Below are 27013 nucleotides of genomic sequence, written 5' to 3' on the forward strand. Positions count from 1 at the left end.
AATTATTCATCGTCAAAGTAAATTCCTCTTTAAGAAATCACATCAATGGCTGTGAAGCATAGTTCACAATGTAATTTCACTTATTGGTTTCAACTGTACGTCGTCATAACACTACATGCATAGAAGACGTATTGCTCCTGGTCGAGTGTTAGAGAAGGCCCTGTGGCCTTAACTCTTACGGTTAAATGAAAATTATTATTATTATTATTATTATTATTATTATTATTATTATTATTATTGCTAGGCGGCAGCCGCACTGCCACCAATTTATGTAAATTGGTGCAAAAATCATAAAATGAGTATCTTTATTTCTGAGATAAAATAGCACGTACAAAATTCTCATGAACAACATGGAAAACCCTCTTAAAGTGTTCGACGCAAAACTTTGTTTTACAGCGTACGATTCATACCCTGCCTAAAGAAGTCTAGCTTCAAAATATTGCTAGTGGAACCATGATTCCGGGACAGCCTTTTCATGAGTATGTCTAATAAACTTAAGATCTATTTAAGTTATGTGAAAGAACACAGTGTACTGTACATTTGAAAATTTTCTATATCCTCTATATATCTCGATCAGGCATAGAATAGGTTTATTTGTGGATTACAGCACAGACATGACGTCACATTCATTAGGCAACAACCAAACATATGCATTGCCTAAGTTTATTAACAGCAATTTTAACTACAGTGAATCCGAGAATCCGTTGCTGAATTATTACACTTCTATCATCTTTTACAATTGTGTGTTATCATGCCGGCGCAACACAGAAATCTACTGTACATTGTATCTCACAGATAAACGTGTTCATGTGAAAAATGGTCACGAACAATTCTTTTGACGGATCTTTACCAGTATGTCAGAATGAGTCATACTTACTCCGTCAAATTTATAATGAGAAAGATTGTGTCATTTGCTTTACACCATTTAATTCAGACATAACAAATACGAACAGGCGTATAGAACAGATTCTTTTTCAATTCGACGCATTTCTAGTATGAAAGAGTAAATTTGTTAGTTTCACATTTTCATATAGGCCTATTTTATTTTAAGTAAAAAATATATATATATATTTAGTGGGTTATTTTACGACGCTTTATCAACATCTTAGGTTATTTAGTGTCTGAATGAGATGAAGGCGATAATACCGGTGAAATGAGTCCGAGGTCCAGCATCGATAGTTACCCAGCATTTGCTCGTAATGGGTTGAGGGAAAACCCCGGTAAAAACTTCAACCAGGTAACTTGCCCCGACTGGGAATCAAACCTGGGCCACCTGGTTTCGTGGCCAGACGCGCTAACCGTTACTCCACAGGTGTGGACAGTAAATATTTTACTTTCAAAGTAGTGAAAGGTAACAAAGTGCTACCATTTGTTCTTGCTGATCACTACCTATCGACCATCACGTCACCCGTATCACTGACAAGAATTTCATAGCTCGAAAGACAATAGTATGAATTACGCATAACTTCGTTCTCGATGGTCTAACGGTTGCCATCTAATCTCAGGTTAGAAAATTCCCACCAATCCTAGGATGATGAGCTGTTTAGAGCGACATAAACAGCAGTGGATGTAGAACTACGTTTGTCAGAGAGGCCGGTTCTGGGCGAAATTGGAGAAAGACAGCTTTTGAACCTGCTTCGTGTATTGAGTGAGTGAATGGTTTACAGGGTACAGAGTATGCTTACAAATTAACAGCAGGCCTATCCGGATTCACTGTTTGAGTCTGTGTAGACGGATGCGATGACACGTCTCGCCGTTCTACAGCCATAGAGTCCACGGGGCTCGCGTGCACCACCGCTCTCTTGCGCGCTCCCTCTGCCGTCTTTTGTATCCCTCAGCTTGCTTGATTCGTCTTGGGTGTCCTTTTCTCCCATTGTACTCGTCTCCACTTTTGCATTCTCTCAAAACTTGAGTTTGGAGACATTATAAATGTTCAAAAATTTTTAAGAATATTTTTTAAAGCTGAGGGTCCAATTTACCAGAAATTATTATTATTATTATTATTATTATTATTATTATTATTATTATTATTATTTTTTGCGTTTTCTTTTAGTCGACTTCGCCGCGCTCGACACCACAAACATCTGGATTGTTTCATATCCCAGCGAGTTATACACATAAAATAGCTGCCCGAACACAGTTTCCGAGGCATGTTTTGTCCCATCCGTTACTCTCGCCTTGAAAGTACGACAAATTTTGTGAGGATATTTACGTTTAAATGAATCTTCTGTTTTCGTTTTGCTATGTCTACTGTTGAAAAGTTATAAGTGAATCTAATGTAACACTTTTTTGTACATATAAGTTACCAAGCGATTGGCGACCAACCGTGCCAAATACAAATACGTAGTTCTACGTAAAAAAAAATCTTTTGTATAAATTTCTCCTTAGGTAGCTGGTGAGCCGGTTTCATTGAATTTCCACTCGTGAGAGAATTCTGTCCCTTGTGAAGGGTTCCCAGAAAAATTTACAGACTATTTCTCACTCAATAAAAATTTGAAAGGAGCAAAATGGGTCCACATTAGTGATCTAAGTGCGCATGGTACAGCTCCAGCCTCCACTCTTAAGCCATACCGCACCATCCCGTACGAGAGAAGAATTCAGTACCAGAACTACTTACAAAAGCAGTATTTTGCTCACTAACGTATGCTATTGCTGACACAAGAAGCGCAAGTATGGGATAGAGCATTAAAATACCTCTGTAACCAGATAGATGCCTTGTTCCCTAAATGAATTTTCACTCATTCTATTCAGTGAGTCAGCTAACCTTGTGGACCGTCGTAAGACGGTTAACGTGACAGGGATACAGATGACGCTCAACAACGGGCTTGGACATTACCATAACAGTCTATGTGAGTGCTAAATTAATAAAGAAATTATTTAAGGATATTAGGTACTACTACACGTTAACAAAACTGATTAGATGAATTACAATTTCAATTTTCCTCTATAAATTAATTATCTCTCTCTTTACCAATCTACATACCAATCTAATTAATCTACATACCTATCCAGTCATCTCCCTGTATACTCGAATCAATCAATCAATCAATCAATCAATCAATCAATCAAAGCCACCGGCGTGGCTCAGTCGGTTAAAGGCGCTTGCCTGCCGGTCTGAAGTTGCGTTCGGGCGCAGGTTCGATCCCCGCTTGGGCTGATTACCTGGTTGGGTTTTTTCCGAGGTTTTAGCCAACCGTAATGTGAATGCAAGGTAATCTATGGCGAATCCTCGGCCTCATCTCGCCAAATATCATCTCGCTATCACCAATCTCATCGACGCTAAATAACCTAGTAGTTGATACAGCGTCGTTAAATAACCAACTAAAAAAAAATAAAAAAAAATCAATCAATCAATCAATCTACATACCTACTTTATCTCTGTTCCTACCACCCACATAATCTACCTTAACTTTTTATATACCGATCTACCTACGATACCTACCTACATACCTCAAATTTCTACTTACAGTATCTACCTATTTATCTACCTACCTTATATTCACATATATTCACTACTTACCTTATTCACTTCTCTATACTTTATTTTTCTATCTACCTTATCTTTCAACCTATTTACCCATTTACTCAACTATTTGATCTGTTTACGATTATACTTTATCATTCGGCCTACCTACCTATATTGTCCACTTACCTATTTAATAACCTACCTTATCTATGTACCTACTTACCTTAATATTTCTACATATCGACTTACCTATTATATTCGCCAAGCTATATTATCAAATGCTATATATATATATATATATATATATATATATATATATATATATATATATATATATATATATAAAATCCTAACTATCCACTTACACAATCACTCATCCATCCATCCTCATATTATTTACTTGCTTGCCTATTTGTCTATTGTGTTTGCATATCTGTCTACCACTATATCATATGACTGGTATCTACCTTTTTACCTGTCTGCCTGTCCAGTTCTAAAACTCTGATAAAAACATTTGAAGGTATATTGACTACATCACTATAATTTTACCTTAAGCAAGGAAATACAATTTAATAACTTTCTAAAGCATGGTAAATTGCAGTTTTGCCGCGTCTGTAGTTAGAGTGCTGGTGCACTGGCCTTCCACTAGATGGTCTGTGTTCGACCCTCGGTCAAGTCTCAGTGGAATTTGTGGTGGACAAAATAGAGTTGCAGAGGGGTTTTTTCGGGAACTCCCGTTTCACTTTTTAATTCTACTAACACTCTACTGTCCCCTATCTGCTATCTATAATAGTAGAAATAGGCTGGTGTGATTTCTGGGAGGTACTACGGGTTTCCGAAGCTGATCTAGGCTCTAGGGGTTTGGGTCAGTAGATGACGGGACCTTATTTGCAGAGCCCAGAAAGGATGATCCGCCTGTCACCGTCGTATTCACAAATGCCACCCGAGTCATCCGTCGGACTTCGACAGTCATCGCATATAAGATGTACAATGGGCATAAACAGTCTAAGTGCAAGGATCCACTCCGGATCTAGCCGTCGTAAAATCAATCAATCGAGCAATCAATCAACCAATCAATAAGTCAAATCGAGTTTCATATTTTTGATAGCGTCCCATTAAATTTTAGTACCTATAAATGATTGTATTTCATGCATATTATTCTCGGTTAAATAAGAATCTTGTATAGTGATATTGATGGGTCTAAACAAAAAGTTAGACCATAGTTGTGGATAATTCTCTTTGTACCTACAGAAGGCATGACGGAAACAAATATTTTCCCATACGGATTGCGAAAAAAATGTATATTTATGTGAAAATTTGAAAATCGAAATTTCGCGGCATCATACAACTTTCTCCATATATTTCTAATGATAATAAAGTTACACTAGTGAAGTGTGGCATATGATGGTAGAGACTGGATTAATCTTGCTCAGATAGGGACCAATGGCGGGCTTATGTGAGGGTGGCAATGAACCTCCGGGTTCCTTAAAAGTCAGTAAGTAAGTAAGTAAGTAAGTACTAGTGAAGTTACCGTCCCTCAGCATACACTTATGATTAGCCTACTGCAGCAGTAGTAGCAATATAGTGGTAGTAATGTGAAAATAGTACTGATGATAGTAGTAGGAGTATAGTAGTAGAAATAATAGTGTTTATGTTGTCTGTTTGATGTCCAGCTAGAATAAGCTTTACTTTATTTTCCTATGATGCACCATAGACAAGAAGAAACTGTGTAAACGAATACCGATATATACTAGATATGCACTGATAATAATAACGCACTGATAATAATGAGCAAACGTTTTTTGCTATTGGGTACAAATGAGAAAGTTGTTTTATTTGGCATATTTTTGAAGTGGTGTATGACTTTTTTCGCAATTTTTTTTAGAGTTTTGACGCTTTTCGAGGACGTGTTTCCTAGCGATGAATGAGAAATCTCTATTATTTTTCATTTGGGCTAGAAAAAATGTACATTTGTTACAAGTTTAAAAAAAAATCAATACATTATAAATAAAGCTTTAATTAAACATCACAATTTCATGCTTTGATATAAACTGGAAGACAATTTTAAAGCTTCGTGCCGCATGAATTTATCTAAATTGGATTCCATGATGATGAAAAACACCGATGATATAATAGTAATTAAAACTTTTGATCATTTACTTGAGTCTTCAAGGTTACTTACTACATCAAGTATTGGCGATTTAAATAATGTAATGACAGTATTCAAACAACTAAATGTATTTAAAAATGCTTCTTTTCAGATGACAGACGACATTAAGATATTGGATCATATGTGGAGACTAAGAGGAAGGAATAAAAAAAGGAAAGATTGAAGAATGCTGGATTTGCAGTGGAAGACCTGCCATTGGGAAGAAAACTGTGAATGAATGAATTCTAATTTATTTCTTGTTTCAAATAACTTTGTATCACTATTGAACAGTTAAGTCATCATAATAAAGATAACAAATTTGATACTGTAACAGCATTCTTATCATTCAAAGCAAAAGGTGAGCCTCATAGCGTTTTTGTGAGAAGTCCTTCAATGTCTTTGGTTATTCATACCAAATGCTGACAGCGAAAGATTTTTCTCTAAATACAGCTTACAAGCAAACAATCTCATGGGGGCAGATAAAAAAAAAGTTACTTTTTTCTTTCACCATGTTAATAATGTCAAAACAAGTGCTTATACAAATTTTGGCTACTCGAACGCAATTACGAGGGCCGTAAAAATAAGCTTCCCTGGGGCCGTTTTCAGAAAGAAAACACAGTTTCATGGAAAGATTTTTTGGAACAGATACAGGAATTGTTGAGCTATATTTCAACATATTCCCCACCGAAAATGAGACATTTGTCATACCGTGGAATCAACTTTTGTATCCCTGTGTCGTAGAAGTCTGCCGCCTGGGATCGGAAGAGGCGTGTGACAGCCGTCTGCATCTCTCTGTCGATTCCATGACATGAGAGAAGTCTCAACTACAGTGGGAAATATGCTCAAAAATAGCTCAACAGTTGTTGTATCTGTTCCAATAAATCTTTCCATGAAATTTTGTTTTGCTGAAAACGGTCCCAGGGAAGCTTATTTTATTACGGCCCTCGTAATTGCATTTGAATGGTCAAAATTTGTACAAGCACTCGTTTTGATATTATTGACATGGTGGAAAAAAAAATTAACTTTTTTATTTGCTCCCAGGAGAATGTTTGCTTGTTAGTTGTAACAGACAGAATGAAGAACAAAACTGTCGCAACTTTTATGTTGCAGTTTTGTGATATGATGTGATGTAAAATAAATGTTGCAGTTTGGCGATAAAGGTTTTGAACACCATTCATCAGTGCTACCTTTGTTATCTGACTCACCTGTTAATGCAATTAATGTTTGTTAATTATCATTTCAGTTATTGCTCATTAGTTTTATCTTAAACTTAGCGCGAAATTAATGGAAATTTGTAGTATAATTTTCAACACTAAACACCTCCAATTAAAAAAAATTAATGATGGGTCTAATTTTAAAACTAATTATCAACACTAATCTCACTAGAGGTTTTGATTTATCTAGAGAAAATCAAAACTCGAGTGGGACTTAATTGACTATTACACGATTAGAAAAAATTATATAAAAGATTAGAAGAAATAAAGTACTCTAATACAATAAAATATTGACTTACTAAAATTCTATTTCACAAATGTTAGCTTCACCAAAACGTTTGAACGGAACCGTTATTTTCAGTTGACTGTCTATGCGGTAAACAAATGACGATCGCAAAGCAAGTTTTATAGTGCCGTAAAGAATTTTCAGTTTGAAATGTTGGCAAACAAAGAAACAAATGGTAGGGAGGTGATAAAACAGAAGAAAATAATATATGTAAATTAGAAGAAATAAAGTACTCTAATACAATAAAATATATATTAATTGACTTACTAAAATTCTATTTCACTAATGTTAGCTTCACCAAAACGTTTGAACGGAGCCACTATTTTCAGTTCACTGTCTATGCGGTAAACAAATAACGACCGCAAAGCATGTTTTATAGTACCGTAAAGAATTTGCAGTTTGAAATGTTGCCAAAGAATGAAACATATCCTAGGGAAATGATAAAAAGAAACAAATGCTAGGGAAGCGATAAAAATAAATAAATGCTAGGGAAGTGATAAAATTGTACGATAAGCAGCCATGAATGGGTGAAAGACGTCCTTTCGTACCATTTTATTAATCAAAAGTAGTATGACGTAATAAAATTATAATAGTCACCATAAACTCTTGCCTCTGCTTATAATGTTATTTCATATCATTCCTTCCTATTGCTACTTAATTTCATAGTAAAAAAGAAAGAGGTCAGTCTTCGTCCCCTTGAATTCATCTCGTGCTTTCAAACCACGTACAACTGCCACAAAGAATCTCCCACTTTTTTTTGCTGAGGTCAGTTTCGCTGTGAGAAGTGTTGTGTGCAATGTTATAGCCTAGGCGATAACTCCGCACGCAGAATCTCATAAGGACAACACCATGTTTCACAGAAAAGTAACAAGATCGTAGGCTCTAATTGTGCGATGTTCGCGACAGGTAATAATAATAATAATAATAATAATAATAATAATAATAATAATAGCATCATCATCATCATCATCATCAATAGCGACATGAACATAATCATACACGAAGACAGTCTCCTACATTTGGTCGGATTATTATAATTTTTTTCCTTTTACTTAGAATAGGTATACTGAGTATTTTTATAGGTTTCTCACTTATGTTAACGTAGAAAGTTCGCTTTAATTATACCCATGGCTGCAATTTTAATTGTAATGTCTTCGATTTTGCTAAATGTAAGGAGATAAGTCGTTCAACGAATTTAACACAGAACAAATTAACATATAATCTAATATGTTTACGTACACCTATTAACTTTCTGGGCTTATATCTCTATTCTGACTTGAAAAATAAAATCAGTTATTGTCACAGAATTATAATTTTTTTGCATATCTGATACTGGAAAGAGTGTTTTTGATATGCAGTTCTTTTTAATCCATGCGCCTCTGTGAAAGAATTTTGTTCGTATTATGTATCGTCACGAGACTTCGTTCAAGAATCCTGCATATTATAAGCCCATAATCTCATTAAAAATGACTTACCGCCGATTTTTTCTTACGAAACACGGAGTGATTAGTGAATATATTTCTTAATAATTTGCTATGTGCGAGAAATTATTCACGTACAAAATTGAGTGTCCAATCCACAACTATACAGAAACACCTCTGAGATTAAACACATGCATATGAGTTACTTTACAGAAGTAACATAACAATATTAAGAAATTATAACAAATTTCCTCTATGGTTTTATTTATAGCGTAATAGGCCTATATTTACTTCGTATTTATCTTTATCATTTATCACAAAATTGAATTGTCCCGGTTGTGTTCTATTCGAAATCCGAAGTTTCTTATTTATGAATATCCGATTTATAATAGTCAAATCGCAAAAGAATTAGTGCAATAAAATTATTCAGAAAGAATTCTATCTACGAATACTATCTATCCCAGCAAATAGTTCCAGTGCCTGTTTATGCTATTGGTTTCGTATTCTTCACATATGTTTTGTCTTAATTTTCTGTTATATAATTTGGCTGAGTGGAATATAATGGCATTCTTTTTTCATTGCATGTTTGTACTTTTCATTTTTTCTACTCTATAAGACCGTTTGATTCATTATCATAAATTACACAACACGAAGACTTTCATAGAACTGGGATTTTTTATTAATTTTCGATTATTCATTAACGTCGAGTTTTCGGCCATAGATATAATGACACAAGAAATTGTGGGATTGGTTTTGGATCATACAGTGTAATAATATAAATAAATAAAAATACACAAATACAAATTTCGTAGAATAATTACAGTCAATAAAATACACAGCAAAATAACATAATAAAATATAGTCAACATTGAGTAAAACAGAGTTGTCACATCTAACTTTAGTCAGATGAACAATAATCGACATTGTAAATGAGGACTATTTTGCAGTTAAGATAATTATACTTAAAAGTCATGAAAATTTAGTCTAATTTTAGTTACAGTTTTGATGTTTGAGAAAGCTCATAAGATCAATGTCTACGAGACGATAACGGCTGGGTCTCTGGCTGAACTTCACAACAACAAAAAGAGAACAGTACACGTGACGTGAAATATATAGACATTCGACATCACGTTTCAAAGTAAAGTGAGTCTCTTACGAAATCCACAATAACGCTAAGAAATAAAACGAAATTCACTTGGTGTTAAATATACAGCCCATCTTAAGCAATTGGGCTTCTCCCTGAATTTTACAAAAACAATAAAACGGACCACTTCATGTGAAACTTATAGCTATTTGACATAGGCCTATGCGTTAAATATACTAAACCCTCTCCAAAACTCCACAATAACGCCCAGAAATAAAACGAAATCAAATTATTCATTCGCTGTTAAAATATATGGCCCTTAAATATAACTTCCTGAAGCAATCGGGCTTCTTCCTGAACTTCACAAAAAATAAAACAGTTCACTTTATGTTAGATATATAGACATTCAACATCATGTTTTAAAGCGACTGAGTCCCTTCCCGAACTTCACAATAATGTTCGAAAACAAAATCAAACACATAATTTCATATTAAACACCTAGGTATACAGCCCTTCAGTACGAACCACTTTCTATAATGACTGGGGCTCTTTCTGAACTTCACAAGAACAACACTAAACAGTCCAATAATTGGTATTAAATATATTATAGCCATTCAACTTCACTTTTTAAGGCGTTGAGCACGTTGCCGATCTTCATAATAACGTCCAGAAATAAAATGAAACCGAGCATTTCACTTAATGTTATATGCTGTATGTAGTCCTTCAATATCACTTTAGAAACTATAAAGCAAATTAAGCTTCTTCCTGAGTTTCATAAAAACTAAAACAAAATATTCCACTTGATGTTAAATATATAGCCATCATGTTTTAAAGCGAATAAACTACCCAGTAACTTCGAAAAAAAGAACGAAATCAAACATTCAATTGCATGTTTATAACTGCATATCCCTTCAATATCACTTTCTAAAGCGACTGGATCCTTCCAGAACTCAACACTGTCAAAAAGAAAAAAGTAATCAATTTCAAGATTACCGGTATAGGCTTTAAACTTCACTTTTTCAAGTTAATGAGCCTTTTTCGGAACTCGACAATAAAACCCTTCAGTATCACTTTCTAAAGTTACTGGGACCTTTCCTAAGTTTCATACTAACACGACAAAAAATACATTTGAAGTTTCAGGGATTTCAGCGTCACTTTTAAAGCAGAACTCCTCAATAACGCTGGAAGATGAAAGGAAATTAAACATTCAATTTCAAGTTAAACATACATCCCTTCAATATCACTTTCTAATGTAACTGGGCCTCTTCCTGTGAACTTCAGACAAATGCTCGAAAATATAAAGGTAATACATTTGATTTGTATGGTTTTAAACAGTTTTAAAGCAATTAGGCCTCCTACTGAAATTATAACAACACTCTAAGATGAAAATTTAACAACAATGGTGAACAAGATGGGCATTAAGGGATAAACAGTCCAGTAAGTTTCAAATCCGAAGTTGAGTGTAGAGAAAATTTTCGCAGAAGTTGTCCTGAGCATTTTATATTTATAAGTATGTAGAATATTTGTTAAATTGTGCACATAATTATCAAACATAGTGTACTCACCAAATGGAGTGGAGTAGAAGGCCCTCATGTCGACGTCGTGTGAGGGTGTAGGAACACTCACTAGACCGCATGTCAGTCACCGATAGACTGGCCGAGGAGCAGCGTCCCGACTCTTGTCAGTCTTATCGCTTCCTGATAACGACACAAAATAAACGACATCAAAATAATTACAGTAATGTTAAATTGAACGCATGCCGAGCCTTCACGGTTTTGAAAGCGATTATTCCCTTTTGTGAACTTCATATCAACATTCGAAAATAAAACAAAATCAAACACTCATGGCTGTTCAACGTCACGTTTTAAAGATACTGTACCTCTTCCTGAACTTCACAACAAAAATGAAGCAAAACAGCGAACTCTATGTTAACCATATAGTCATTCAACATCACGTTTTAAAGTGATTGAGCCCTTTCCTCAAATCCAAAATCACACTAAAAATAAAACGTAGGCCTAATTACACACTCCATTTGATATTAAAAACTATATACTAGTACACTCGTAACTTTCTAAAGTTACTGGACCCCCTTTCTGAACTCAACATTAATACTAGAAAATAAAAATAATAATCAATTTAGTGCTTATGATCCTTCAGTATAACATTATAAAGCCATTGGGGTATCTTTCTAAACCTCAAACTCGAAAATCAAATAGAATAAAATTATTACTTTCATATCAACCTTATTTTAAAGCGTGTGGGTGTCTCTCATCCTCAATAAAACGCTCGAAAATAAAATAAACAATCTACCTAATGCTGTTAATAGCCCTGCAAACGCCACATAATACTGCCTACATCGCAATTTTTTTGTTTGTGGTTATGGAGTTACAATATGTCCACGTAACGATTCATAATAAGAAACGACATTTCTTATTACACACGGTGTTTCAAAAGTAACGCATAATTGCAATTAAAATTGAATATGGGGAATTTTCACAAAAAGCTTAGACACTTCAAACCTTTTATTTAGAAAAAAAATACTTTTATGTAAACAAGATATTTTTGAAGCGATTTTTGTGCTGGTTATAAAGTCATCGAGAACATTTTTAACCCTTAAATTCACAATGTATCCTATAGGATACAATAAGTTAATGGGCTATAATATACTATAATTTTAATAGAATAGAAAAAAATTGGTAGGTAAATTAAATTTAACCAAAATTTCACAATACTATAATATTGTACAACATATAAAATATGGACATTGCGATAGTTTTTTTCTTTACAGTCCGACACGGTTTAATAAACTAGTGTGAGAAATGAAGTTTTGCCAATATAAGGGTTAAATGACACACTATAACTTTTAATATCATCTGTAAGAGCATAATTATTTTTATGTAAAACTTCATTTGTTCTGTACAGAAGCACTATGGTTATGGTTGCTATGGTAGCGCTTAAGTATTGCTATTCAACGCGGAAATGCAATGAGCGTTTTAGGTACTCTTCCCGATTCGAGCCCTTTGGACGAACTCTTTCTTCTGTAAAATATATTACGTATTCTGTGTGTAAATATTGTATTTGTTGAAATGATGTCAGACATTTACCTCTTTGTAAAGTGTTATTTAGTTAAAGAACTAGTTTGTGGGCACAACAAAATCCAATTTCCTGTAACTTTTATGGCTGTTGCACAATTTTGTTTTGTCATAGGTTTATTTATGTTTTAATCTAAATGTGGATTGTAATTAATTAATTAAGTTACTGTATATGTGAAGCATTTGTTCTCGTGAAATATAATTCTGGGAACAGATGCATTATAGGGGCCACTCGTCACACATTATACGCAAAAAAGGTCAGCGGAAGTTATGGTTCGATTACCGTTTTTAGCATTCGATATTCGATAAGCATTAAATGCTACCAAATTAAAAAATTAAATAAAAAAATTTAAACAGTTTGTTACTACTGATGTGATTTTAGTCACTTTGTATTATAATTTTGGTCCAGGGAAAAATATTTTACTAGTACTGCCGTTATTTCCATTTTGAAGTAGGCCACAAGTCAACAATGTAAAACTGACTGTTAATTTAGAAGTTGGCAACATATTTTATATCGATTATAACAACAATACATATCGATAGTAGCATTCATACCATTCAATCAATAAGGAGATTGGCCCCTAAAATGCATCTGTGCCTAATTCTGTTCTCAGGTAATAATATCTCTGGTAACAAAATGATTGTTGATATTTTGTTAGTCTCTGAATATTATGGAAGCAGTTTCATTGCTGAAATCAAAATAGTAAAACAAGATGTTTATCACAGAAAATAAGGGAATTGAGATTCTGATGAAGGTAGGACTTGGTGTCAGAAGATTTACACAGTAAGAGGTACGCACACCATTTAACGATACTCTTCCAAATTTTCCATCTATTTCTCAGTCAACTGTGAGTAGAATAAAAGCGAAAATCAGACAGAGAACATGAACATGTCTGAGACGAAAAAATATCATTTTCTGTTAAAAATATATTGTTTCATATGAGTTTTTAGACTTTCACGGTGGCATACCAGAATCAGGCGTCCACCGTGTCCTAGTACTTTAAATTTCCAACATTACGGATCTACTACTTATAGATTCCGTCCTCAAAGCAAATAGCTAAGATCAGGCGTCCCCTCTGGAAATGTCAAGTTCTAGGACACGATGGAATACCCAAAAGCCTAATTCTGATCTTCTTTATGTTGATTTCATCAATAAAACTGCTTCTATGATACAGATACTAATAAAATGTATCAACAATAAAATTATTTGATGAAGCAGAAATCTGCACGAAATATCATATGTGCTTCGGTACATCATAATAATATAATAATAAATAATAATAATAATAAATAAAATTATTACCATAGTAACCAAAACCATAGTGCTACTGTACAAAACAAATGAAATATTATGTAAAAAATACTCTCTTTCAAATGGTACTAAAAACTATAGGGCGTCATTTAAAAATGTTCTCGATGACGTCATAGCTCGCACAACAATAGTCTCAAAAATATTTTGTTTCCATAAAAATATTTCTTTCTAAACGTAATGTTTGACGTGTCTTAGCCTTTTGTCCAAAATTCCCTCATTCAATTTCAATTGTAATTATGCTTTACTTTTCAAACACCCTGTATCATGGACACAAAGGAATCAGATTCCAAGTGTTCCCAGACCTCACAAATCTTATCAATGCAATGTATTACAGCACCCGGTGTATGCCATTGTTGTCGATTATTCGTTTCTATAAAATGCAATGATTAATTTATTGAAGAATATATACTAGCGTTATGAAATACGTACGCAAATGCTTGTGGAATATCCTGTGCATAAGCTCATAGCCCTGCAAACGCTACGCAATACCTCGAAATTTTTTGTGTTTATGGCTTTGCAATAGATTCACAACCTCATTCCTAGATGTATATAAAAAACGACAGTAAAATGTTTTCGGCACGAGTGTATGGGAATCTCATAACTCTCACAGTGCTCATATCGTATTTCTTGGAATACAGCACCTTCTTTCATTTTGTACATTATCTAAGTGATTTCATGGAATGTAGAGTTGGACAACAAGATTTTTTTCAGAAGTCTATTCCATCGATTCAATCATATATTACGAATCGATTCTAACGATTCGTTCACGATTCTTCCGAGTCTACGATTCCAACTAATCTTCTGAATCGTCAACGAACGACTCACAGGACACTTCCCTTTGCAAACCACGGGTAGAAGAAAAACGTTCTACATCTCTCACATACTGTAGATGGCATGAGATGTGACACATTGAATGGTCTCTTTCTCATTGGCCGGAACCATTCATTACGACTTCCATTAGTCTACAAAATTATCCAAGATAGTGTTTGCTAATTATAATAATTCATCAACTGAACTTTACTATCAAGTACATTTTTTGCATTACAGCTCTATTTCACTATGCAAATTTCAGGAATGTGTTCATTATTTTCCACACTAAACAAACGCAGTATTCTGATTCCACTCTTAACCCTTTCTTTAATCATTTATGCAGACTTTGTTTCATAAGATTAGAAATCTTTGCTTAGCTCTATTATCAGACGCGTATTAGTGTATCATCTATATCATCAGCTATTTAACCCAACTTGTTAAAATAACGTAAATTCCTTCTCTCTGCTCGCTCGGGAGCATTCGGCACGATTCGAAAACGACCGCCGACAGCTCATCTCAAACAAGTAAATAGAATCGAATCGTATTGTTGGTTACGATACCTTTCCGATTCGTTATGATTCTTTTGAACGACGATTCGCTCATACCATGAATCGAATCTTGCGATTCTTTATTATTAATCGTTCGAATGAACGATTCTTGATCGTTCATCACGAATCAATCCGATTCTAATGTCTCGAGTAGTGCGGTAATATCCAAGGCTTTATCCAATGTGACAGTTAACCAATGCTGTATTTAAGTTAAGGCAATTGTGTTACTCGTAATAAATAGATTGTTATAACAGGTATTTCACTTTTAATTGATCAGTGATCTTATATTTAAGTTATGATAATTGCGTCGCTGTAGAAGTGTACCCAGTAGATCATCCAAAGTAAGACCCGCTCTTATCTTATTCCCTGACATGTTAGGCTAACCCTACTCCAACCTGTCGTTACTGATTTCTAAATCATATGTATATGGAGTACTACATCCAAATAAAATACTGACGACACATACTGAACAAAATATCTCAGCTACTTATACATTTTTACAATTTCCAAATACAATATTAATCGCCCAGTCTGCTTGTTAGGCCTGCACATTGTATATTTCTGTATAGCTCAACTGATGAATCTGCTTGCTATGCACTGCATATCTTTGTAGAGCCATCAGCGTAGCTCAGTCGATAGACTCGCTTGCCTGTTGTGCTCGGGCTTGGGTTAGATTCCAGCTTGGGTTGATTATCAAGTTGGGTTTTATTCGAGATTTTCCCCAACCGTAAATCAAATGTCAGGTAATCTATGGCGAATTCTCGGCCTCACCTCATCTCGCCAAAAATAACTCTTGAATTGTTCCACTTCTTGAAGCTTCAATGCTAATGTAAGATCTACTGAATACAATACCTACATGAAATGAAATTAAAAATGAAACCATATTTGATATGCGCTGCCATAACGAACTTCCATTTATTAATAATACAACTGGACAATTTCATATTACATGAAGCACTGTCGTGTATTATTTTAAGAAAGATTATGGGTACGCCATGTATTTCATATAATATAAAATTCGTATACCCAAGAAAAGTAAAATAAAGAAGTCTTTCTTTCTTCCTTCCGCTCTGAAAGTTGTTTACATCAAAGGGCGGCCTATAGTTCCGTGTTTATCTTTCATTGTCTGTAGTTTTCTTTACTTTTAAGCTTTTGTAGTTATGTCTCAAATAATCATTGGCGTGACAGCCTATAAAGAGCCAAGGTAACCTGCCGACTGCTGACCCCACGTACACATGCCTCAGCAGAGGTGGACGATCATTCAACCAATACATGAGCAACGTGTGATTAGCACGATGATCCCCTTAGCCGCTACGGCTGATTTTCGAAACCGGATTTCGCTATCGTAGCTTTCCAAATTAATCACGATGCTGGGTTGACAATGATCTTATATACTGACCGAAATTACCCCATGAAGATTACACCCACCGTGAATTCCGTAACGAGAGTACTATTATAGGCATTATTTTGGTCACGACGCTACGGCGCGGGACTGTAATTATGTACATAGTATATTTATCATTGTATTTCACTATGTATATTAGTTCCTTCATCTCTCATTCAAGTTGATGTAATAAACCAGAACTCTAATATAATATAGAGTAGCCTACTAATATTTCTGTAATTTGGAGAATAGGCCTATAATAATAATAATAATAATAATAATAATAATAATAATAATAATAATAATAATAATAATAATAATACCCTTGCAAGAAATCGAAGACCGAAATCTTCAAGTTGCTATGCGTCACGTGGTGTTTACTGCTGCGCGAGGTTCAGCTTCACCCACCACTGCAATCTTGCTCTTCTTGTCCAAACCCCTGTTGACTAATGTGGACTGCAGTAAGTATGCTCGTATACGTATAGCTATCTTCCCTCTGGATAATGGCGACTGGTGGTGAACTTTGCAACCAGTGGCAACGAACGCAAGAATTATAAAGCGCCTCATACAACCGGATGCAACCATGTAGTACTTGATATACTCATATGTAGAGAACTGCAGATACGTAGTCTTGATGTGTTGCGCGAATAGAATTCGTGTCATTTCCCAATTTCAAGTTGATTTTATTAAAACTGTAAGGGAAAATTTACGAAGATAAGCTATCAATTGGAGTTACTTCCGCTAATACCTGAATTTACTTCACTACTTGTCAATATAGAAATTAATAACGAAAATGACGTTCTTGAAATTCAACAGCTTACTGATGCTTCACTCACACATTGAAATAAGCTAAGATCGCATTGGTATTGTACTTCCTGAATACAAAGTCATTAGATTCCAGAATTACAACACTTACTTCATAGGAATAAGAAAACGATAAGAAATACAGATCGAAGAACTACAAATATAAACAACAATATAATTGCCTTACAGTATAACTATATTAAGAAAATATTTCATGAGAATATAAAAAATAACTTTTAAAATGATCTACAAGTAATGACCAAATTCGTAATAACAGGTGTACGCCTGAAAAGAGGTTCCGCTTGGTACGACGCACAGTGATCCTTTTTCGCTATCTGGCCGCGCAAAATACAAACATTGAGTGTCACAAATTTTCATGTTTCATGGAGTTTTTAATTACTATAATATCCAAGGATACGAGATTTGTTATAGTTATGCTTATTTGTGCAGCTCTTGTGTTGCAAAAGAAGTCAGAAGTATGGTGTTTCTTATCGCATGCCCGGCCTGAAGCCGAGTTCATAGTTTGTTCTATAACAGTTCTTGAAAGGATGTGTTTTTCCGACGATTTTCATCGGTTACTGGTGGATATGAGAGACCAAGGTGTGTGCTATATTTGTGATATTTTAAAAATCCCACAGAACTTACTACTTTAGAGTGGAATTTGCTTGAAAATTGAGAAATTAGTGCTATTTTAACTTCTAGTTTTGAGTATTTTCACACCCGGAAATGTAGAATTGTCAGCCATTGGCCATTTTTTTTTCATAAGACTAAAGCCGCACATATTTTTCGACACAACAGTTGATTCACACGTTTATGTAACTTCAGTTTTAAATAATTGTTTTTTCCGCAACTAACAAGAAATGAATGCTTGAGTGGCTGGTTTCAGCAGGATTCAGCTACAGCGCACACCGCTGCGAATTCTATGCATGAATTGCGAAGTGTGTTTGGTGACAGAATAATTAGCCGAGGATTGTGGCCACCTCATTCCCCTGACCTATTTCCATGCGATTTTTACTTATGGGAAACGTTAAAGAATAAAGTGTACGCAGCAAATCCGCAACGTTACAAAAATTGAAGGACGAGAGAAATACAGGCAATCAGTCAACATGAACTTCTGCGAGTGAACCAGAATAGTTTTCGGAGATATAGGGGATGTGTTCGAGTTTCAAAATCTGTTGTGATGCAGGTAATCCTAATGTTAGTAGAGTAGTTAAGGCTGGTTCACAATAAACCGGGAACTGAACGACAACGAGAACGAGAACGGAAATAATGTTAAAATAAGTGTATTTAAATGTGAGCGTTCACAATAGTTAATTGTGAATGCTCACATTTAAATGCATTTATTTTAACAATATTTCCGTTCTCGTTCTCGTTGTCGTTTCAGTTTCCGGTTTATTGTTAACCAGCCTTTAATGTTCCGTACCCATGACTTGCCGGTCGTTTACGTGTAACTCTGGCAGCAGGCGCGCCAATCTTCACTCAGTCCAAGGCCGCCGCGGAACGGTCCGGCCGAGCTGCGAACGCACTGTATATCCTATCATATATCATATGAAGAGCACAGGGGGAAAACCTGATTAAGTCACGTAATACTGTTTTTACAGGATAGGAAGTTAAAAATTCCAGGACCTATTATATTGTAGGCCTAATGTCTTTGGGTTATCATTCTTCAAATTTCTTTGCACTAATGAGATTGTTATTCTGTACAGTTAAACTACACAAATCTATACTATTACATGACATCTAAAACAGAAATTAAATAATTTTGGACTTATCACGTCACCTCTTATTATTCCTTTTTTACATCGATTTCTGTTAATTTGATAAATGGGTTTTGTTTGTGTCTAGTATCTCTAAGTCATTCGGGAACGTACTGAAGAAAGGAAATTACCTAAGAGTTCATGAATTATAAACAGAATGTAGATGGATTTACCTATTTAATCCATGACAACTACAATGCTTCATATTTGATTGCACCACGTTATTAAAAATCACTCCCATGTTAATATACCACAGCTGTATCACTATTAAACACACTCGAAGTTGTACCACTAGAATGAAAGCTTCTGCGTATTTCGATGCTACATGTTTATTCCTATGGGGATTTGTAAAGGCGTATAAATGTGGTTTCACTGTACTTAGGACACGGCCCACACGGGCATAGGATAGCGCTAAGCCTGCATCATCTGCTCACTTCCTGGTGGCGAGGTCGCGAGGCCAAATGACGACGTGATAGTGGTCACTGTGCCACAATAAATTATTTAAACTAAAAACAGGCTTTCAAAGAGTCATTGCCCGATAATATCAATATTTCAGTATATTTGTGCTCTTCGTATGAAAAAAGGGCTGTGAGTGAGGCGAAAAAAATACGATGTTGACACAAATAAATTCAATACAATGGAAAAGGGGAAAGATTAAAATGTAAAGAAGAAGGAGTGCACAAAAATGTAGAAGTATGAATGAAAAGAGAAGGATGTGCAGTACATAAAAAGTAGAAAAAGAAGCACAAGAAAAGAAGTGCAAAGAAAGGAAAGTGCTCAAAAAGAGTAAAAAAATCGTGAAAATAAAGAGGAGTGTACAGAATAAAAGTATAAAGGAAAGGAAGTGTACAGAAAAAAGAAGCACGAAGGAAAAAAGTGTAAAGAAAAGGGAGCGAACATAAATGAGTAGAAAAAGAAGTACAAAGTAATGGGAGTGTACAGAAAAAGGAATGTAAGAAAATAATAGAAAGAAAAAGAAGTGCAAAGAAAATGGAGTGTCAGAAAAGAGTAGAAAAAGTGCAAATAAAAGAGAGTATACAGAAAAGTATGAAATGAAATGTAAAAAAGTGAAGAAAAGAAAATATGAAAGAAAATTGAAAAGAAAATATGGGGAAACAAGTGAAAAGAGAACGAAGTGCAGAGAAAAATAAATGCATATAGAATTAATGTCAAGAACAGAGGATTGAAAGGTAAGAGATTGCGAGACAAACAAAAGAGAATAGGCTACATGAGAAATAGAAATATAGGGCCTAAACAAAAGTTAAACTCATAGAAAGGGAATGAAAATAAATTGAATGCAGTGAAAACAAGATTACAAGAAAGTAGGATTGTAAATAAAAAGTAATACAATGAAAGATAATTCGAATAGAGGGAATAACTGTCAAGAGATAAAAAGCAGAAGGGTATGAAAATATGTGAAAAGGACGCTGAATAAAATGAAGTGACTGCAAGAAAAAAATGTAATCCAAGAAAGAGGAAATAAAATACAGTATCTTTGGATATGAGAAAACCAATTGCAAGGATAAAGATTTGCAAAGAAAGGAGATTGTAAAGTGAATGGAATTAAAAGGAAAGTCAATACGAGCAAAAGAAAAAGATAAATCGAAAAATAAATACAAGAAAAAGTAAAACACAAATGAAATGGAATTCAAGGATTACAGAATGGAAGTAAGTGCAATAGAAGTAAAATATAATACAAATACAATATTATGTAAGAATAATGATTGCAAGAAAAGGATTATAAGTGGAAATAAATACAAAGAAATGAAAATAAATGAGAAAGCATGCGAAAAAATAATAATTTATGACGTAAGAGCGTAAAGTAGGATTTTATTCAGGAGTGGAATATTTAGTGCTAGGGAACTAGCCGAGGGTAATAATTTCCACGAGTGCATGCTCTCTGTTTACTCTTGTTTGGTATACAATATTTTATTCAATAGGACGTTTAATAAATCGTTATAATAAAAAATCATGTTAAATGTTTATTATTATATAGGCTAAAGTTATCCTTTATATTTACTGTTACCAGGAACAACTAGCGGGTAAAGTTTACAAAAGCCATGGTCGCTAGTAGTGCTGCTTATGATTAGGTTTTTCTCCGGAGCGGTTGTTTGTGCGCTTTCAATCGGAGACCTCCGGTTACCTCCGATTGATGCAGCGCAGGTTGTATATGTGCTGTGGCGCAGACATACATTTTCCGCTGAGCATTCCTTTAGTCGGATCAGGTAGTGATTGGAATCCACTGACGTCCGCGTATCTTTTAAAATAAGTGTGTAATTTTATATTGTTTATTTTCTATTCTTTAATTCAGCTCTTTCTCTCTCTTTTTCTTCATAGTATATGTGGAAAGGCGTATTAGTTTTATGTCATTGATCAAATTAATAACATTAAAATTAACTGAAAACTAACGCAGAAGTTAAGCTTTTCAGTAGCTAATGTAAACATTTATAATTTTCCTGGAAACACTCGTTTATTCACAAACAGTTTTTGTCAATTATTATTCTAATTGGTTTAGTTTAACGTAAACTATATTAAGGGAGTTTCAGAATGGAACAAAAGAAACGTGTGATATCAATGGGTTAAAGTTTACTGTCCAAAATAATTTATTAAGATTCTTCACCAGACAGGATTGTGATCATTGTGTTAAAGGGTGTCAGTATTTGAACTGTCTCTTCTAAAACTCGTCACTCTTCCTCTGTAATAAAAAATATAAGCGGATATCAACTTAAGGCTAATTGTAATTATATTATTACCACACGTTTCTTTAGTTTCAGAATGAAACTCAATATTTTAATCTAATAACTCAAGTTGCCTTTTAAATATTCCATATAAGTTATGTATGATTTTTATTGCCTCGAAAGTTACGTTTTATAGAAATTTCAAGACTTGTTTTTCTAGACGTGGACCTTTGGAACAGTAGCACTAAAGCAGTTAAAAAATCGTGTCAAATGTTTTGTGTAATTTTAAAACTACGAAAACGATGATATCACTAATCAACCGTCAATGTGTATCTGAATGGTAATAATTTATTTTTGACAGCAAGTACGAGTACCACAACCGCGGCTCTTAATGTTAGCCTAAATACTTACATACCTACATTTTAAAATTTTGGTCTACTTAGCGAATCCATCTAACCTGGTCCACGCCATAGAGATTTCCAAATACGGGCCTGTTAGCGTCCTAGGAGCGTTTGGCTATTCTGGCAACACAATCACCAACTCACATTGCATTTCTAGTAAGCGGCTGATCACTTAAGTTTAGAGTTTCATCTCGTAACAATATGCTGGATCAATCTTAGAGGGTCCTTTTTTGCTGAAATTCTTCTGCTTTTCAGTTTTTCATTCGCAATGTTACTCTGTCTGCACACAAAACCACGAAATTATTTATTAGAACTTTTATATATAAATCAAAGTAAACACGCTTTTTAAAAGAGTTCAAAAGTGTTTTGAACAGTTAAATTTACTTACTTATTTTCTTCAAGTTCGCGATTGTGCGATGCTTCAAATGGTCTAACAAATTCGAAGTTCCACCACTCTTAGAGTAAATTCGCCCACAAAGTTCACAGCGTGCGACTTTATTATCTTCAACTAAGTTAAAGAATTTCCTTGCGACGGATATACGATTTGGTGTCATTTTATTCCACTCACAACTACCCTCAGTCCGTACGCGCCGGTCGTCCTTGAGCTCTACGTCCTCCAACTTCGCTTCGTTCCGAACCACCGCATCCCTCCGCATATCCCCTGTTCCACCTACTGTAATACCGGAGATCACCGGTGGAGAGCTTTATTCGTAATCTCCGATTCCTCCGCGGTAGTAGTCACTCCGATGAGCAGCACTAGTCGCTACAGCATAGAAATTACTAATACAACAAAAACATACTTTTCCACTATTTATTCCTAGCAACGCACTGTGGCATGAATATAAAGAATAATATTACGCATTAAACATGAGCATACTGTAATAACGGGATATTTTGTTAGGAAGTATTGAAAAAATGGCAAAAACTAAGATAAAGATTGTTAAAAGAGGAGGTAAAGAAACTTAAGGAAAAACATTTGAAGAAATGATAGCGAAAAATACATTTAGGAAACAGGGACGTGTGACGTGGGGAACAATTATGTAGGCAGAATAATAAGGAAATACAATAAAGATGAAAATAAGGAAGAGTAAAATACATCAGAAGCAAAAAGAAAATTGGAAGAAACAGCCACAGGCTTCGAGTCAGAGGTCGGCGCATGCATATCGGTGTTAGTGGAGCTGAGCTGTCTCTCTGACTAGTCAGTGCAGTCGGATTGGATATTTTCTTGGACAGCGCATATAGATAGCTTTCCCACCAGAAGAACAGAGATAAGAAGACGTGACTCTTTCATTGAGTACTAATAAATCAGACAGCTGAATGAAGTTCAATGGCGGTTTAACGGCTGATGGTCGACGCAAAGATGTGTACAGCAATCATAGTTCACTAACTTATTTCCGTGCATCCACGCACGCACTTCCACACCGACCTTCTCCATGGTACTACAACACTTCTCGCTATCTGAAGTAGAAATATATTATTATAGGCTACGTTAGGTTCGACACGCAAGCGATCCGGGTGCGAGACCCGGTCAGACCAGGAATTTTCGATTGAAAAAACCATAGTGACACTTAATGACGAACAAGGTTGCAGTTGGGATCAACCAATCAATCAATGAATCGTTTATTAATGTCATGAGCAACAGTTTGTTGCAATAGACATAAAATATACAAAAGTACAATAAATATAAAATAATATTTGACATAAAATATAAAAACAGATGAATACAACAATACAAATGAAATACAATACTGGTAATAATAATAATAATAATAATAATAATAATAATAATAATAATAATAATAATAATAATAATAATAACCAATACTATACGGGTGCTCGTGTACAGGGGTGTAAGTACAATTCGCTAAACTGGGATAAGTATAGATTTCAACTCTCCATAATTACATCTTTCTTGTGTTAAAGGGGTTAAATCATTCTTCCTTCCAAGATGCAGTTACATTAATCCGTATTTTGTGACAAAGGGGTTTTGTTCAGTACCAAAGGAGAGAAATTTTGCATACCTTATAATTTGACTTAACCTCCTTTACACGTGCACCCGCGTTAATAATAATCGTAATAATACAGGGTAATGCAGCTTATAAATTTAGAATACATTTACAGTGGAGTCAAGAAATTCACTAATACTATAGACTGGATGGTTGATTAACCAGTTATACAAAACAGATTTAAATTTAAGACCTGAATTGCAAAACATCCCAAGTCCATTGAACTATTTTTTTCAGTAGAGACAAAAAACTTTATAACTACAGAAGTTTTTGTTTCACTGAAGTCATTTTTTACATTCCCTAAAAGTTTTAACAACCTACAGTGCCTAATTTAGAAGGAAATTATTAATATATATCAATGGACTTGGGATGTTTTTCAACTCAAGGTAAAAAAAATAGGTTATGGTGGGACAAAATGACTTTATTTAAGATATTATTTAGACATTGTGACACAAATTATAATAATAAGCATAAGAAAACAACAAATCACATGATTTGCAAGTAGGAAAAGTAAATTATCAGCTGTTTCTTTATTGGAAAAATTTCAGTCATCTCCTTCTTCTTCTCCGGAGCCCATCGATATTATTTCAGGTTGACAAAATCCTGTGGGAGATGAATATAATGCTGCACGTGCTGGTGATAAATACTTCACTAAACGTTTCAGATGTTCCAGCTTTTCTGCCTTTATAGACGCAATGTTCATTCATTGTTACGCTCACAGACTTAATCTGATACTTTTTTTATGGTGCCAAAACGATTAAGAAAGTTCGTCTGTTTGTTTATGATTTGACAGCCTTTCACACATTTTTCAGTAAGTTTTCAAAAAGATCTCTGCTTTTAAGAGAATTAGGGTTAAAACTCCCTCGAGCAAGCACGAAAGCTCGAATTATCACTCTAGAGCAGTGATGTCAAAGCAAGCCCATTTTTCTGACCTTGACGTGCGCGGGCATCAAGCGCTAGGTATGGAAAGAAGAAGGATTATGTATATGAATAAGTAGTCTATTGAATTAAGAAAACAGTGGTGTACAAACTTCAAACGGAATATGAAATATTATGTCGTTATTTTTTATATGACTTCTTTCTGTTTGATATTATCTGTAGTAATGTCACGAGAGGTCTGAGATCTGCTGATAAATCCACGAGCGAAGCGAGTGGATTTATCTGGGAAATCTCAGACCTCGAGTGGCATTTATTAGGACTATTTCGTGAATAAAATAAAAATTTAAATAATATATCCCTAAAATTCGATCACAAAATGTTAATAATTGTATATTAACGAATACTTAACCTATTCAGACATTGTGAAGTTGAAATACTCGTAGATGAATATCGATTATTGCAATAAAGAAATTCGATGTTATTATTCAGTAATGCCAATTGCGAAAAGCGAAATACAGGTTTAACATTGTTAATTACATGTACAGCACTTTTCTCTTATTATTATAACAAATACATTTTCATTATCTGCTGAAATCATAATTTAATTTAACAGTAACAGTGGGGACAGCTATATACCAATGCTTATGTATTCACAGTGAGACATGATGCTACACAGTGAAGCCATCTCTGTATAGATAGGCCTAATTAAAACACGAATTTTATTACGCCATACGAAAGGCAGTTTGATCAAAGACATTATTACTGTGCAAGGTCTTTGAGTTTGATTTGCGATGATGTTACATAAATCTGAACGTCTATTAATTGTTTAATTTCAATACAAATGTTATAGGCTACAATTTTATAGGTTACGTTAGGCTTACCTGTGGAAGCAGGACCAATGTCAGCTGTGCCTTGTTTCGACCGTTACTTGGTGCTACACGAAAGCATTTTTTATAGCTCGACAAACGCATTCTCGCTGTAGTGTGTAACGGAACTAAAGCTGCATCTACACAGTTCAATATTCCAATCGCGTATGCGTGCAATCTGGGAAGAATAGAATCAAGTTTAAAAGGTACGTTCAATTAAGATGCATAAATATTTTGTGTCTACATGGTGCGCCGTTTTGAACGTGGTCTTCACTGCGTAAATATATTAATTAATATTAAATATTAATCTTGCATTCATTGCTTTAAAGTTGAAAGAAAAGTTTAACCGTGTGGTTGCATCTTAATGTATTCATGATCATCAATTTACGGGGAAACAGTTGGCGACAACGACTAAAAAAAAAGAACGACCATGCGATAAATTGATAGCGATAAATCTAGCTGCAGAAATTATCGCAAAGTCTAACTGTGATTGGTTGGAATTCAAAATTTCATTACACTTCATTGGTCGAAAATGGAATGACGTCATATAAACGAAATAGTCCTCGTATATTGTCAAAACAAACAAAAGTACTAACACGCAGTCCGGGACCGTATTATAAATTCTCGATGCAGTTGCAGGTAGTGAGTAGACTGTGTTTTATCCAACTGAATTCTTGAATTCACAAGGATTGCTACCATATAATTTAATATTTAATAGTACCAATAGTACTATTTCGAAATATTGACCCACCAAAATTATGCAATGGAACAAGAATTGGTGTGAAAAAAACTCATTCAAAACGTAGTAATAGAAGTGACAATATTAACTGACAAAACGAAAGGAGAAGATGTTTTT

At 34.5% G+C, this 27013-nt stretch overlaps 1 protein-coding gene across 1 annotated transcript in view; it reads right to left on the reverse strand.

Annotated features, from left to right (window-relative positions):
- LOC138701548 (scavenger receptor class B member 1-like) overlaps window positions 1-11318 on the reverse strand; it is a 432218-nt gene extending 420900 nt beyond the window's left edge. The window contains exon 1 of the mRNA XM_069828556.1: window positions 11186-11318. Within this exon, the coding sequence (XP_069684657.1) occupies window positions 11186-11213 (28 nt within the window). The 5' untranslated portion in view covers window positions 11214-11318. The remainder of the gene's footprint in view (window positions 1-11185) is intronic.
- Between the last annotated feature and the right edge of the window lie 15695 nt (window positions 11319-27013).

Source organism: Periplaneta americana, chromosome 6 (genome assembly GCF_040183065.1).
Source record: "Periplaneta americana isolate PAMFEO1 chromosome 6, P.americana_PAMFEO1_priV1, whole genome shotgun sequence".
In the NCBI taxonomy this organism is placed as follows: Eukaryota; Metazoa; Arthropoda; class Insecta; order Blattodea; family Blattidae; genus Periplaneta; species Periplaneta americana.